The 17654-nt window shown below is 42.6% G+C and overlaps 1 protein-coding gene across 1 annotated transcript in view; it reads left to right on the forward strand.

Annotated features, from left to right (window-relative positions):
* The window catches only part of trabd2a (TraB domain containing 2A), a 152485-nt gene that overhangs the window by 68601 nt on the left and 66230 nt on the right, over positions 1-17654 (forward strand). The window contains exons 3-4 of the mRNA XM_034192562.1: positions 11289-11435; positions 13942-14116. Coding sequence (XP_034048453.1) covers positions 11289-11435; positions 13942-14116 — 322 coding nt within the window. The remainder of the gene's footprint in view (positions 1-11288; positions 11436-13941; positions 14117-17654) is intronic.

Raw genomic sequence — 17654 nt, forward strand, 5'->3', positions numbered from 1 at the left:
TCTTATTTTCCAGCACCACATTTGGCTTTCATGCTTTCAGCGTTTCCACTCAATTTACAATCAAATTGCCATCATTTTTCTTTGTAATTACTATTCTCAGCACACTCACGAGTTTTACAATGGCCAGAAAGTAAATTATATAAAAAATGTCATAACTGAAATGAATGTACACTCAAAAAATAGCTTGCTCAAGGAACATATATATATATATATATATATATATATATATATATATATATATATATATATATATATATATATATATATATATATATATAAAATAAAATTATGGAAAGTATTTCCACCCATGTAAAATGTGTTAACTTAGCCAGAAACAATTTTGCTGAGTGACCCAAGTGTAAATTTGTTGGCTTAACATGATGAATTTGCGTTACTGTTACCTAATTATCATGGTTCAGGCCCACTAGATTTGTAAAGGTAAATGTAGACCTAAATGTAAATTTGTTGGGTCAACATGATGAATTTGCGTTACTGTTACTCAATTTCCATGGTTTAGGCCAACTAGATTTGTAAGGGTAAATGTAACAAAAATAAAAAGTAAGACCCCTCAGCTGCTCCCTTGTTTGCGAGAACAAAAAGAGAAAGAAACACTCAGTGCATCATGGGAACCCCCCAGCAGTCTAAGTCTATAGCAACATAACTAAGGGATGGTTCAGGGTCACCTGATCCAGCCCTAACTATAAGCTTTAGCAAAAAGGAAAGTTTTAAGCCTAATCTTAAAAGCAGAGAGGGTGTCTGTCTCCCTGATCCGAATTGGGAGCTGGTTCCACAGGAGAGGAGCCTGAAAGCTGAAGGCTCTGCCTCCCATTCTACTCTTACAAACCCTAGGAACTACAAGTAAGCCTGCAGTCTGAGAGCGAAGCGCTCTATTGGGGTGATATGGTACTATGAGGTCCCTAAGATAAGATGGGACCTGATTACTGAAAACCTTATAAGTAAGAAGAGTAATTTTAAATTCTATTCTAGAATTAACAGGAAGCCAATGAAGAGAGGCCAATATGGGTGAAATATGCTCTCTCCTTCTTGTCCCCGTCAGTACTCTAGCTGCAGCATTTTGAATTAACTGAAGACTTTTCAGGGAACTTTTAGGACAACCTGATAATAATGAATTACAATAGTCCAGCCTAGAGGAAATAAATGCATGAATTAGTTTTTCAGCATCACTCTGAGACAAGACCTTTCTAATTTTAGAGATATTGCGCAAATGAAAAAAAGCAGTCCTACATATTTGTTTAATATGCGCATTGAATGACATATCCTGATCAAAAATGACTCCAAGATTTCTCACAGTATTACTAAAGGTCAGGGTAATGCCATCCAGAGCACAACTAGAGCACAATAGGTGCTAATTAGAGCTATTGTTTAGTCACTAGCCTATAGCAGTCAGCCTCTCGGTAGGAGGGGTCTGGTTAGGTTAAAAAACTCCAGCTTTTGTTGGCTTCTGGTTTATTCTTCGCTACAAGAGTCAAGACAGAAGTCAGACTACCAGAGCAAGAATTTTAGCTGAGGAAGCTTCTGTGATTTGAAGCAAAATGTCCTCACGTCAAGCAACCCAGTCCAGTCGAAGATTCAAGCTTCTCTACTATGGAAACCACCTGGACAACTGAGAGCCTACACAGAAACATTACATGTCAACCTCACTTTGCTGTGTTCGATCAGCACAATTTTTGCAGATCCACCTTGGATTTGCTGTGGCGAGCCCGAGTGCAAACAAGCAAGCAGACAAAAGGACTTACTGTTTTTTTTTTTTTTTACATTTACCCTTATAAATCTAGTTGGCCTGACCCATGTAATTAAGTAACAGTAATGCAAATTCATCATGTTGACTCAACAAATTTACATTTAGGTCTACATTTACCTTTAGATAGATAGATAGATAGATAGATGGATGGATGGATGGATGGATGGATGGATGGATGGATGGATGGATGGATGGATGGATGGATGGATGGATGGATAGATGGATAGATGGATAGATGGATAGATAGATAGATAGATAGATAGATAGATAGATAGATAGATAGATAGATAGATAGATAGATAGATACTTTATTGATCCCAGAGGGAAATTAAAGCATCCAGCAGCTTACACGTTAGACAAGACACACACATTGCACCAGACACACAAAATAGGGTTAAGTAAATAAAAGAAAAATGGACTAATCAATAAAAGCTACTAACTAAAAATAAAAATAAAATTTGTGTGCAAGTGCAGCATCCAGTCTCAGAGAATATGACGGAGGAGTAAATGTAGTAGAGCAGTAGTGAGGAGGTAGCACAGATGTAAACAGTACACAATGTGAACAGTGTAGGTTGTGCAAAGAAGTAAGCAGTGTAAACAGTGTCGGTAGTGCAAAAGAAAGCAACAAAAGGTCAAACAGATGTGTCACAGGATTATTTCTTACTGAGATGGGAAGAGTTGAACAGTCTGATGGCCTGAGGGACAAAAGACTTCCTGAATCTGTCCGTGTGGCAGGACTGGGACAGCAGTCTGCCGCTGAATGAGCTCCTCTGCCTGATGATGGCGCTGTGCAGAGGGTGCTCAACATTGTCCATGATGGCCAGCAGTTTACAGAGGGTCCTTCTCTCTGCCACTGATGTTAGTGTCTCCAGCTCTGTTCCCAGCACTAAACCAGCTTTCCTCACCAGCCTGTCCAGTCGCCCGGCGTCCCTCCTCTTCATGCTGCTCCCCCAGCAGACCACCACAGAGAAGAGGACACTGGCTACCACAGACTGGTAGAACATTTGCAGGAGTTTATGGCAGATCCTGAAGGACGCTAACCTCCTCAGGAAGTACAGTCTGCTCTGTCCCTTCCTGTAGAGGGTGTCAGTATTGGCTGACCAATCCAACCTATCGTCCATAAGTGTCCCCAGATATTTGTAAGTCTGGACCACCTCCACATCGACCCCCTCAATGGAGACCGGCTGCAGAGTGGGCCCGGACCTTCTGAAGTCCACTACCATCTCCTTTGTTTTGGCAATGTTCAGCTGCAGGTGGTTTGATTTGCACCACTCCACAAAGTCCTGTATCAGGTCCCTGTACTCTCTTTCCTGTCCCTCTCGCACACATCCCACAATAGCAGTGTCGTCTGAAACTTCTGCATGTGGCACGACTACGAGTTGTAATTGAAGTCTGATGTGTACAGAGTGAACAGAGCTGTAGAGAGCACAGTTCCTTGTGGTGCTCCAGTGCTGCTGATCACTGTGTCCGAGGTGCAGTTACTGAGTCTGACGTATTGTGGTCTTCCAGTTAGATAATCAGTGATCCAGGTGACCAGATGAGTGTCCACCTCCATCTCCATGAGCTTGTCTCTCAGTAGCAGGGGCTGGATGATGTTGAAGGCACTGGAGAAGTCAAAAAACATGACCCTCACAGCGCTGTTACCCCTGTCCAGATGAGAGTGGGCCCTGTGAAGGAGGTAGAGGATGGTGTCCTCCACTCCTACCTTCTCCCTGTATGCAAACTGCAGTGGGTCCTCAGCATGTCTGACCTGAGGTCTGAGGATGCTCAGCAGCAGTCGCTCCATGGTCTTCATCACGTGGGATGTCAAAGCGACTGGCCTGTAGTCATTCAGCTCCTTCGGGTGTGCCTTCTTAGGAACTGGAATGACACAGGATGTCTTCCACGTGACTGGGGCCTTTCTGAGACGCAGGCTCAGGTTGAAAACATGCTGGAGGGACTCCCCCAGTTGGTTGGCGCAGGCCTTAAGCATTCTGGGACACACTTTATCTGGGCCTGCTGCCTTCCTGGGGTGGAGTCTCCTTAGCTCTCTCCTGACCTGGTCTGACGTGAAGGAGGGAGGACGGTGAGAGTGGGTGCTTGTTCCGGCTGACTGTGACGATGATGATGATGATGATGATGGTGGTGAGGATGGTGAGGGTGAGGACGAGGGCTAATCCACTGTGGGTTTTGATGCTGACGGTGATGATGATGATGGTGAGGGTGAGAGCTGATCTGCTGGGGGTTTTGATGGTGATGAAGTGATAACTGCTGCGGGAGGGGTTGATGGGGGGTTTGCAGAGGTAGAACAATCAAACCTGTTAAAAAAGTCGTTAAACTGGTTTGCTCTGTCCACACCCCCATCTACTGGGCTGCAGCTGCTGCTTTTGCAGCCTGTGATGGCTTTCATTGCATCCCAGACCTCCTTCATGTTGTTGTCTTGCAGCTTTCTCTCCACCTTCATCCTGTAGGACTCCTTGGCCTCTTTAAGGCGAGCCTTTAGTTCCCGCTGTACACGCCTGAGCTCCGTCCCATCTCTGTCTTTGAACGCCCTCTTCTTTTGGTTTAGAAGATTCTTGACATCGCTGGTGATCCAGGGCTTGTTGTTTGGAAAGCAACGTACAGTTTTTATGGGAACAGCAACGTCCCTACAGAAGTTCAGGTAGCCCGTGATGCAGTGTGTCACCCCATCAATGTCCTCACCATGTGTGTCCTGCAGCACACTCCAGTCCGTAGTCTCGAAGCAGTCCCTGAGAGCTTCTTCTGCCTCAGGAGACCAGACTCTGAATGAACGTGTAGTAATGGGCTGCCTCAGTACCAGTGGTTTGTACTGAGGCTGTAGAAAAACCAGATTGTGATCTGATTTTCCCAGTGGTGGTACTGGAGTAGCTGTGTATGCTTCCCTCACGTTGGCATACATCAGATCAATAGACCTGTTCTTTCTGGTGGGACAGTCCACAAACTGATGAAAAGCAGGGAGAGTGGAGTTCAGTGTGACATGATTAAAATCACCAGAGATCGCGAAGAAGGCCTCAGGGTGTTGTGTCTGCAGCGCTGCGATGGTGGAGTGGATGACGTCACACGCCGCCTGTGCGTCAGCCCGTGGAGGAATGTAAACACACGTAAAGATGGCGTGTGTGAACTCCCTCGGCATGTAATACGGTCGGAGACTCACCGCCATCAGTTCAATATGTCCCGACAACAGACAATCTCCTTTATGTTTACATGACTAGGGTTGCACCATCTGTTGTTAATAAACAGTGCGAGTCCCCCACCTTTACGGTTGCCGCTTCGCTTCGCGTCCCTGTCTGCTCTCAGCATGGTGAATCCAGGTAGCTCCACGTTAGCATCCGGAGTATTGCTAGTGAGCCACGTCTCCGTGAAACACAGTAGACTACACTCCCTGTAGAGCCTCTGATTCTTCACCAGTCCTGCCAGCTCATCGGATTTGTTGGTCAGCGAGTTAACATTCCCCATGACCACCGACGGAACCGAGGGTTTATATCACCGCTTCGCCGCGTTCTTAGCCTTTAGCCTGGCCTTTAGCTTAGCGCCGGCTTTGCAGCCCTGATACTTCCGCCTCAGCTCCTCCGGGATTGTGTGGACAATGCCCTCGCGTCCCTTCGGCCGTAGGGCCAGCAGTTCTTCCCGAGAATAAACACAATATTCTTCGCTGGCCCACGTGTATGAAATAAATGAAGTGCACATATCCATCGGCTATAATATTATATTCACACCAGACGTGTGAACTAACTTACAAAGAGGAAAAAAAAAAACTTAAGAAAAGACGCACTTCAGACGGAGCTACTGGAGAGGCTGCCGCTCGCATCGAGCAGCGCCACACAAGTCAAATCTAGTGGGTCTGAACCATGATAATTAGGTAACAGTAATGCAAATTCATCATGTTGACCCAACAAATTTACACTGACGTCACTCAGCAAAATTGTTTCTGGCTACGTTCACGCATTTTACTTGGGTGGAAATACTTTCCATAATTTTATTATGTTCACTGAGCAAGTTAAATTTTAAGTTGTTGCATGTTATGTTAAAACTACATGATTTGCAACTTGATTCTATATCGTAAAAGCTACATGTTAGACTTAGGTTCATTTAACATAAAAACCAACAACACTCATGTTGGTTTTTTGAGTGTAACTTGTGTTTGGAGATGCACTCAGAGCCCCCCCCCCCCAACGCCCGCACTCCACATCTCCACATGTGGGAATCCGACTGCAGCGATGTTTGCCGTGGACGCACTCGCCCGCCCCGCTCCGGCCCTTCCAGAGGGGGCATTTCCATCACAAAGGGCAATTATTGACTTTCATTGGCTCCACTTGCTTTGATATCAGTGAGGGGTGTGGCTGTGTGTCTGTATGTGCGTGTTGGAGGGGGCGGGACTCGGGGGTAGCAATGGAGGCATGATGAAAGGAGTCGAGTGGGAAAATGTACCCACTGACCCACAGGAGGAGAGGAGACAAAATCATTCGTTAAGGATTTCAGTCTCACTCCTTCCTCCTGTTTTCTGTTTTCTTGTTTTTTTTCCCTTCTACCTTCACCCACCCCCCCAAAAAATTCTCTTTTCCTCAATTCTTTTCCATCAAAGTCTGACTGATCCTCCTCCTCCCTCTCCCTTCACAGCCATAATTTAAGGGGCTGAAAGGCGCGGCGAGTGGAGAAAGAGAAGAAGAGCTCTGAGAAAGATGGGACAGCCAGCAGATGAGGGCCTTCCTTCACGGATGCGGCACAGATGTGAGGGTGTTTTTGTGGAACGAGGCAGGGAGGGGTGGCGATAGGCTAATTTGCGTGGCATAAAGACGGGACCCTTTTCATATGCAGAGCACCACTTTGATGCGCGGCCGATGAAAGCCGGAGAGCGAGGAGAGGAGAAGAGAGGGTGATGGAGGGGTCCTTTGTCCCCTGACAAGAAGGCATCTGCTCCAAGCTGCCCTCCTCTCCTCTTCTCCTCTGCTGTGCCGCCGCTCCCACAATGGACCAGGAGGGAAGCATGTCATCGGAGCACCTTAGAGAGAACCGCACATGAAATGAAACGGCCGCTCGGGTCGGCCGGTAGGCGTGCGGGTCTGAGCGTGTCCGCGTACGCCACCCGATGCTGAAAAAACACTGAGACGTCCTCACACTCACACAGTTCCACAGCTGACAAAACCCATTTTCACTTTGACAGATTGATCCCATTGAAAAACAAATAAACCGTACAAACTTTCTTTTTCTCCCTGTTGGAACGCTTGAGATCAGAGGCTGGATGGGTGACAGGTGTGTGTGTGTGCACGTGGAGGCTTTAGAGAGTGCACTTGTGCAACTACACTCACGTTACTAACAGTAGATGTTTCGCATAATTTCAGTTATTTTTTAATCTGGTCTTTCCTCCTTCCAGTTTGTTTTGCTGAGTTTGCATTACCAACTGAAGTGGACTGAATGTGACATTTTTTTACCACAGAACAAATGTTCATGTGAAAATACCAAAATTTATTTATTCATTTATTTATTTCTTTTCCACTATAGGGTCAACTTTCATATCCAGTGACAACAGGCCTAATGAACACACTTGATCTTTTCTCTGTGTGTGTGTGGGGTGTGTGTGTGTGTGTGGGGGGGTTATATATACATTTTTCATTAATTCATTTTCAGCCACTTATCCAGGTCCGGGTGATGGTGGCAAAAGACTTACCAGCTCATCCCACACTTTCTTTTCCTCAGCCAAGTCCTTTTTCTCCTCTTAGGGCAGGGGTGGGCAACCAGGGCCGAGACACTGCAGGTTTTCCTTGCAAAAATCACCTCACCAGGTGGGTTGCTGATGAGCTTCTCCCCTGCACATAAACACCTGGTCATCAATGAAATCACCTGATGAGACACCTGAACATTAATGAAATCACCTTGCGTAGGTGATTGGTAGCAAGGAAAACCTGCAATGTCTCAGCCCTTTATGGCACATGATTGCGATCTCTCAGGCGGCACTGCATTAAATACCGACATCATTGTGTAAAGGATCTTACCGCCTGGGCTCAGGAACACTTCAGAAAACCATTGTCGGTTAACACAGCTTGTCGCTACATCTACAAGACCTGGCAGAGTCCAACACACCACCAGAACAAGTCTGATGTAATGCCAAGAATGTGGACACAGCTCCTACTTTGGTCATATAGCGATCAGATTGCATGTTGCAGTGAATCTGGTACCCTATACTCCCACAGCACCTCCCACAGGATACCCTGAGAGACCCGGGCATATGCCTTTTCCAAGTTCACAAAACACATGTAGACTGGTTGATCATACTCCCCAAGACCCTTCTAATGTCCTTAGGAGGGAAAGAGCTGGTCCACTGATCCACGACCAGAATGGAACCTGTATTATTCCTCTTGAATCTGAGGTTCGACTGACGGTCTAAGTCTCCTCTCTAGTACCCTGGAATAGACTTTCCCAGGAAGGCTGAGAAGTGGGAAGTGAGTGCCTGGGAAAGTCTATGCCAGGGTACTAGAGAGGAGACTTAGGCCATGAGGATAGAGGATAGATAGGACAGACGGAGGATATTGTCAGCCATAGCAACTTGGGATGAATATCGCCCCCTGCCGACTTGCCACCAAGGAGTTGTTTTTACTACCTCATGAACTTCCACAAGGGTGATGGCATCAGATCCGCCCAAGTCTTCCATCCCTGCCTCCTCATCCGAGGTCATTTCAGTAGGATTTCTGAGATCCTCAAAGTGTTCTTTCCATCACCTGACAATATCCTCAGTCCAGTTTAGCAGCTCTCCTCCCATGATGAACACAACTTGGACTAAGAACTGCCCCCCTTTCCTGAGGCACCTCACAGTTTGCCAGAACCATTTTGAAGCTGACTGAAAGTCGTTTTCCATGGCGTCGCCAAATTCCTCCCATGCCCGAGTTTTTGCCTCAGCTGCCACTGAGGCTGCGGTCCTTCTAGCCTGCTGATACCTGTCTGCTGATTCTGGAGACCTCTGTGCCAACCAGACAGGAAAGGCCTCTCTCTTCAGCCTTCTTCCCCTACCACTGGAGCTCACCAGTGGATTCTTGGGTTGCCACCACAACAAGCACCGACCACCTTCTGGCCAAATCTCAAAGCATATATATATATATATATATATATATCTATATATATATATATATATATATATATATATATATATATATATATATATATATATATATATATATACCACATATTTGTTCCATCTTCCTAATAAACCAGCTGATTGTAATTAGTAGGTGCACAGGTACAAGCAATACATGGTAGGGCTTTTACTTTTAAAGCCAGAGTTTTCCACCCCTGTGTGTGTGTGTGTGTGTGTGTGTGTGTGTGTGTGTGTTTGTGTGTGTCTATATATATATATATATATATATATATATATATATATATATATATATATATATATAAAAAATTAAGAATTAAATTTTTACATTCTAACAGAGACTTCAAATCTAAATTTTAATGTTGTATTACATCATTTTAATCTACCATAATTTATACATGAAGTATAAAATTTAATGCTGTAATGTTTAATCTGTATTAATAGCCAAGTGGCCTCTGTGTGCGTACGTGTGTGTGGCTTCGATCACGCAAAAACCGGGGAGAGCTGGCATTTGCCATTTGGTATGCTTATGTATTTTCAGTCAAGGATGAAAGGCTGTGAAAAAAGAAAGTTGACAGGTCAAATATTTTTGGAGAAATGAGCAATTTTAGCTAACCACTAAACAATGGACATTGTGGTGCAATGCACCATGGGAGTTTGGGGTTTTGAGGTCTTTATATGTTATTGGGGTTTTTTGTTTAATAGTGTTGTTAGTGGTATTGTGTTTTTGTTGTTCAATTGGTTTAGTCATAACTTATATTTAGTTATATAAGTTTCATGTTGCTGTTAACATGAGTGAAATGTTTAGTGGTTTCAGCATCTTCACCCACTGTCTTTTTTGTCACATTAAAAGCACCTGCTTACAGCAGCTGTGTGTGTGTGTGTGTGCGTGTGTGTGTGTGTGTAACTTTGATTACAGAGAAACTGGGGACAGCTGACATTCGCTGTTTGATATCTATATTATAATAGCCAAATGGCCTCTGTGTGTGTGTGCATGCGCGGGTATGGCTTCGATCACGAAAATACTGGGGAGAGCTGACATTTGCTGTTTGGTATGCTTATGTATTTATTAGCTGATAGGACTAATATTTTTGGAGAAATTAGCAATTATAGCTAACCAATAAACAGTGGATATTGTGCTGCAATGCTTGATGTGAATTCATGGTTTGGGGGTTTTAAATGTTATTGTGGCTCATGTGTTATTAATTTATTGTGCCACTACCATGAGTGACTTACGTCCCATGTTGCTGGTACCATGGCTGAAATGTGTATTGTGTGTTTGATGTCTTCCTCCACGATGTTGTGTCTAAAATTAGAAGCACCTGCATCCAGAAAAGACAAACAGCTGTGCGTGCATGCGTGTACAAGTGCGTGCAACTTCCATCAAGGACAAACTTTGGTCAACGATGAATGGTGCCAAAACGGAAAGTTGATAGAGAAAACATTTTTGGAGAAGCTATAGATATTAACTAACATTGCTAATTACATTTTGGTCTCACACTCCTTCCAGCAGGGGGTGGTAAAACATCTTCATATTAAAAGTGTGAGTACATGGATGCACAGCAAAGTGACAACACTTATTACCATTGTGGTCCATTTAAAAATCAAATGACTAAATAGAAGTAATAGAGACTAGAAATGTAAATTTGTGTCATTTTATTCTGGGATATTAAATGTCTTATTTTTTTTTGGTGACCTTTTGTTTCCCTTCACTCACATAAAACAATACTTGGACCAGCTTTTAAAAAAGCTTATTTTTTGCCTCTAAATATGTCACATTTTGTTGCATTATATTTATAATTAATGTTTTTAACCAAGTTATAACAAAATTAGTGGAAAAACTGATAAATATATTGTAGGTATAACAAATGTGAGTTGGATTTTTTTTAAGTTGGTGCAAAGTATTTTTTTTTTTTTTTTTGTCAAATCAGTTTTGGTTCAAACTGTCTTCATAACAATGAGTGAGTGCCTGTTGCACGAAGCAATTTTCCAAATCCTACAATCTGTTATAAGTGTTACAAATAACTGAAAACACAGATGGATGAGTGGATTAGGTTTATCCTGCTGTGCTCGTATTCTCCGGACGGGTCCATTTGTCATCTTAATTGGCGACTTGTTAAACTATTACAGTAGAGGTCATTCTTTGATTCACGCTCTGTTCTTCACCGGTTTCACATGTGTTTTTGTCACTTACTAAAGGCAAAACTTTCTATAACGACTTCACATACCAAAGATCTTGATCTCCTGAGTTCATCGGCATTTGATATCTCAGTACTTCTATTTGAACATATTGTGGATGTGTCTGCTGTAACAGCTCAAACAAAGCTGTCACAGCTCCAGTCTGACCGCGTGGAAGCTCTGGAAACATCAGAACTGCAAACATCAACAACAGTTTTCAGGCTGAACCTGGCTTACTGACTGGTGACTGTTGTCTGCTTGCAGGTGATCTTTGCCCTGAATCAGACTTTGTTACAACAGGAGTCTTTGAGGGCAGGAAGTCTGCAGGTCCCGTACACCACCGATGACCTGATCAGGCACTACAACTGTGGAGACCTCAACTCCATCATCTTCAACCACGACACCTCACAGGCCAGTTCTCCTTCTCCTCCTCGGTTAACCCCTTCACCATCTGACCCATCAACTCTTTGTTTCACAATCCAACATTTAGTCTATAAAATCCCACAAACCATTTTCTCAGAACACAACATGATGTCCAAAATCCAGAAATAATCAGCAAGTTTTTAACATATCAAAACGTGTTCATTATAATCCTAACATGTTTAAATCGTTGAATAAGAACAGTTTGAAACCATTTAAAATGTCCAAGTTGTTGAGTAAAATAGACTGTGGCAGTATATTTACCCCCACTCCAAATAGTCTTAAATAAACTCTATCATAGTGTTAAATTAACTCTATCATAGTGTTTAATTATCATAACTAATTATGTTAGCTATAATAGTGCATTTATAATATTTAAAACTGTTACAAAACTGATTTAACACTGTGTCCGATTTAACACCGTCACAGAGCTGTGATCAGCTCTCAGCTCAGTGTTAAATCAAATCTGTCATGGTGTTAAATGAGTTGTATCACAGTGTTATATCAGTTCTGTTATAGTGTGAAATCAGATCTGTCACACTGTTAAATTAACTCTATCATACATTTATACTATGAGGTGTACTATGATTTAACACTGACAGATTTAACACTGTGAAAGAACTGTGATCAGCTGTGTCACAGTGTTAAATCAGGTAGAGTTAGAGCTCTACCCAAGTATCTGTACCTGATTCTCTACCTGATTTAACACTGAGACACAGCTGATCTCCGTCAGTGTTAACTCAGCCATGTCACAGTGTTAAATCACAGTGTAAATGTGCTCTGTTACAGTTGACTAACTTGATTTAACCCTATGACAGAGTTGATTTCACATTAGTTGGAGTGATTTTGGATCAGGTTTATTCACTGCAGACCATTTTACTCTGCAAATGGTGTAGTTTATGGTGTAGTATCTGGTTTAATACCACTTTAAATGTTTAATGTAAATAATAAAATGCTTTCAAACTGCACTGTGTGTAATTTAATCAAATTAAATCGATTTTAAAATGGTTTAAAGCTGCTTGAAATGGTGATTTTTCTGATTTGAAATCATTTGATAAGATGCATGAAAAACAGTTAAAACTGTTCCAGTTGATCTAAAACACAGTAGAATAATTAGAGCTTTGAAAAAGCCAAAAGGTATTTTTGTTTTCTCAGTGATTTAAATGATTGATTACTAATCAATCCACTGATTGTTCAGCCAAGTAGCCATTTCAGTTACTCTGTTGCATGATGTCATCACGATGACTCGAACTAACTCCTGATGCTTCTTCACCGAATAAGCAGAGAGTCATTTTGACCTTTTGTCCCGGTGACATGACCTTTCACCCCCCCGATTGACCTTCCATCCCCCACAACTGCTCCTACACCCCCTGATTGTCCTCAGCTATTGGCAGTTTTGTTCTTCTTGTCTTTGCGCCGCTCTTCTTTGTCATCTCACCGTCTCTATCTTCACCTCCGTCTCAAACCTGTCAGTTTTTGTGCCATAAGAATAATCTGTCTTTATATCCTGATTCTCTGCTCCCCATCTCTTTGAACACCTGCCCTCTTTATTTCTCTTTGGTTTGATTGAATAATCCCTCTCCACCAACCAGTAGAAACTCCTGTTCTACATTTTTTACATTTTTCTTGTGTCATTTGTCAGAAATGTAGTTTTACAAGAAACCATGAAAGACGTGCGGTGCGGCGGCACAGGAAAAACACCTCCGTGTTGATAACCATTTGTAAAATCCAGGCGGCTTTTGATGGCTTTCAGTGGAGTGAGTATATGAGAAATTGTTTAACAGCAGGGCATGTTCCAACTTGTCCTTAAGGCTTCCAACAGAAGTGTTTTTCCCGAGGCGGAGCGTCGCAGCGGCTGCGAGCCGACGCTGCAATCCGCCTGCATGTCTTTCATTAAAAAAATCTCCTTTAACAGTGGAATATCCGGATAAAATGCTGAAACCGACTTCTTCTGAAACTTCTCTGTTCTCTCACGACGTCCTGGATCAATAGAGCCTGAAATGTGGAGGTTTTCAGCTTGAAACAGGCTGATGACGGCGCCTGAGAGCGCTGCGCGACGTCCCGCTCCGTGGGAAGTCCTTAAAGCGACAGTATCACCTCAAAATCTCTCATCAGCCGTTAAAATTTTCACCGAAAACCAGCTTAATTTTCGAACCGTGTCCACTTCGATGTGCCTCACAGGTTTAGAAAAAATTTTGATCAAACAAAGCGCCAGTCTCTCACCAACTTCTCAGACAAAGGAATTCCGACGAGGGGTTGGATGACTCCTCCCACAAGGAGTGCTCACAGGCGAATGACGTCACCGACAGGCGTGGAAAAACTCACGCATGCGCACGAGGGTTCAAGCATGTCTGACATAAAAACATATGAATGAAATCCATATAGTTTTTGAAAAAAATAAAAAGGACCTATACTTTATTGACAGCCCTCGTATTTCTAAAAATCAATTTTTGTGGTTAGATTTATCTCAATTGATCCATGTTCTTCTCCGCTGTAGGTCCCCAACTTCAACAATGTGACGTTGCCCCCGAGTGAGCAGGTGACGGCTCAGGAAATCGACAGTTACTTTCGACAGGAGCTCATCTATAAGAGGAACGAGAGGATGGGCAAGAGAGTCAAGGCCCTGCTGGAGGAACACCCTGACAAGACCTTCTTCTTCGCCTTTGGAGCAGGTCGGTCTTTAATTATTCGTGCACATTTGGAGCAACAAAAAACAAAACAAACAAACATATATGACATGAAAGAGAACATGTATGACTTTAATATGGCAGCTGGCAGGAATTCAGCATCCTCAACTTTACAGGTGAGTGTGTTTTCAACTCCAGAAACTGGATTCTTGATAATTGGGGAGCACAGTCTCATTTCAGGGTGGGCGCTAAAGAGTTAATATATGATACATATGATGCAAAAATCCTATATCCGGGAACAGCCCTCTCTGAGTTTTTGGGCAAATTACATGGCAAACAAAGTGAAAATGCAACGAAAAAGTAACAATGTGGTGGAAACTGGACATGTGTTGCGGTTTGTTTATGACTCTGTGCTCCAGACCGAACAATCCGTCCCTAAAAATCAGTCCGCCTGCCTTCACTGCGCATGCATTATTTCAGACCACAGCAGCTTGTCTGAGACGGAGTCTCTTCAACCAAAGCGATCAAACAGATTAATGGGATTATTAACCATCAGATGATAAAGGTAAAACCTCTTAAATCATTCTAAAGTCAGTTTTAAGCAGAAACGAGCCAGTATTAAGCAGAAACTCTGTGAAACTCTGTGATGCTTTGAAATGACCGACGCGCAATGAACGCATCAGCTAGCAGCTCATGTAGCCGCGGCACTCTGATCGCTTTATCCGTCTTTTATGATGAAATAATGCTGAATTTATATGGAAATGATTGTTGTACAAAAGCTTCAGATATCTGTCGCTGAGATAGATGATGACTGGTGTGTAGTTTGAAGCAGAAATGAAGTGATAATCTGTGAACTGCAGCTAATGACGCATGCGCAGTGAAGGCAAGGCGGACCGATTTTTAGGGGGGACCATTCGGTCGGTGACACCGGAGCTCAAACATGTCGAGGCAGTTGTGCAGGTGAGAGAACATAGCTACTGTGGTTAGCTGTGTAGGCTAACACCGAAACAACATCTCCCACTAGCTTCGTCTTCCCTTCTCCACTGGGAATCGAAAAAACTGCACTTTTCGAGACTGATTTGGTGATTGCAACCGAAAACAAACAGTACACCATTTTTGCGTGTGAAGTTATGCTGTGTATATATTGCGCAACGGGAGCACTGTCGCCATAAGTAGTCAAGTTCTGCGATATTGCGCAGGGTTCAAACGAGACTGTGCTGCCCTACAGTAGTGTCTACAAGCTTTTCTATGAATGCCTTTTAACATGTCGCAAACAGCTTATGCAAAAAAACTCTTGCCAAAGTTATGAGATTTAAAATGATATATAATTTTGTTTTGGTTTTCACTTTCCTTATTTCTTATAAAATTTGTCACTTCTTGTAAAATTTTCTATTTCATTCTATGTGTTTTCTGAACTTTTAGGCCAATATCTAAAAAAGAAAAGAAAAAGACCAGTACTTTCCCTCTTAATATTTCATATTATGTTGCATTACACATTTGAATGGCAACATGTATAAAACAAAATAAAAAAGATGCTTTAATTGTTCCAGAACTTCTCATGGAATCATTGCAACTGTCAGTTTAAGAAAATTTATTTTGATTGTGTATCTGATATTAATGGCACGTCTTCTTTAGGACAAATTAAACCTCGACTAGCAAAATTATTTTGCACACCGTGTCACTGGTGTCATTTCACCATAATATCACAAATAAATAAACCAGCATATGCATTTTGTTTGTTAAATAGCAAATGAAACATCAGCAGCAGTTCTCACAAATATGAGAACTTAACAAATCAAGGATTTCAGGAATCAAGAATCAGGATTTCAGGTTTTAAGTGTGCACAGCTGTCACCAAAGCTCCCTGAAGTGAAGCAAACTAGCAGCAAGGTGAAGTGTTGTTTTTCAGGAGTGTTTATTCTTAATTTATTTCATAGTTGCTTTTAATTGACTTTCTTTGTGCATTTGACAATGTAAAATATTATCTGTGTCTGGTGGGGTTGCTGAATCATACTATTTGAAAATATGACTTCACATCACAGACTCTGATGCCTATTGTGTACATCAGTGAGGTGGAACAGCTTTGGACATTAATATTGCCGTATTGATCATGCATGTTACCTGAGCATGTAGATTTGTGTGAGAGGGAGGGAGATCTGTGTTAAAATGTAAGTATTTTTCTCCTTTCTCCAGCTATATTTTTTCCCCTCATACAGTCGTCATAATACGCAGTCATACAGATATGCGCTTTGTAGGCGACTAGTGGCAGTATGTGCATGAAAGCAGAGTGTACCTGCAGTAAGAACTCTCTTATGTAAGGTGCATCTGTGTGTTGAAGTCTTTATACAGCACAAGTCCACAGCGCCAACTGGTGATGGACAAAATCAACACACCACCTCTGTCTGCCTCCACACCCCATTTTTAGACCAACGTTCCAACATGAGCACAACCTATATTATGATTTAAAGGACGCGGGCACTGGGTGGAAAAATAAGACCCATGGGAACTTGCAAGTGATTTAAGGAGGTCTGACGCCTTTGCCTCCATAGCAGGGTTCACCCCCCAAAAGCTGATGATTTTATGTATTTCTATTTTTTCCCAGAGCCTTTTTTCAGAGACAAAATAAGTCACTGCTCTGGTGTACGTGCTTCTGAGAGGTCTGAAATTCCATTGGGCAGCAGGGCTCAAAGGTGATTGGTTGAAGTCATGCAAAAGAAAGACTACAACAACAACAAGCTGCATGTCCAAAATCAAGCAGAAATCAATGAAACAAAATCGACAATAGATCTGACATATGGACCAGCCAACAACTGAGGTCATCCAATGGATGAAACACACGGAGAAGCAGTGCTGAGAGAAGAGACAAAAGCTGAAGTACGACTCTTGTGTCTGACAACAAAACCGGCTCAGGCCACAGAATACTGCACCACAAACCTTCATGTACCATCAACACTGGGACAAAAGACTCATTACTTTGGTGGTTGTTGCATTGGAAAGGACGCTGCAGTGAAAAAGTCTGGAGTCAGGTTTTCAATTAATGATATACGCATTTTAAGAGTTTGCTTGACCAAACACAATGTTAGCAATCTAATAGTAAACCAAATAATTAAAAAAAGGATGTTCCTGCTGTGGCTTTTGACTAGCACACTAACACTGGATGCTTGCGATAGCAAGCAAACAAATGTTTTTATATATTGCTTTGCATCTAACGTTAAGGTTAGTTTGCTTGCTAGCTATCGCTGACATTAGATGCTTGCTGTCACTGCGAGTCCGGTGGGTCTTCACCACAGTGGAGACACAACGGCTGAGATGGTCAATTCCCAGTGTCCCGACGAGATGACCTATGTGTTGCGAGGACATCCACCACACAGTTCTCTCAACCCGGACTTTAACACCTCCCCCCGCTGAGTTTACCTCCTTGTCTTTACTGCGCATGCGCATCACCCCGTCGCAAAGAGCTCCCCGTCATCTAACAACAATATTCTGCTTAAAAGATGGTGTGTACATGCAAGTCTTTTTTTTTTTTTTAATTGAAAAGACACATTACTGTATTTAAAATATGTGGATTTTCTACTTTTCTTCAA

The sequence above is a fragment of the Thalassophryne amazonica genome, chromosome 17 (assembly GCF_902500255.1).
Source record: "Thalassophryne amazonica chromosome 17, fThaAma1.1, whole genome shotgun sequence".
Taxonomy (NCBI): Eukaryota; Metazoa; Chordata; class Actinopteri; order Batrachoidiformes; family Batrachoididae; genus Thalassophryne; species Thalassophryne amazonica.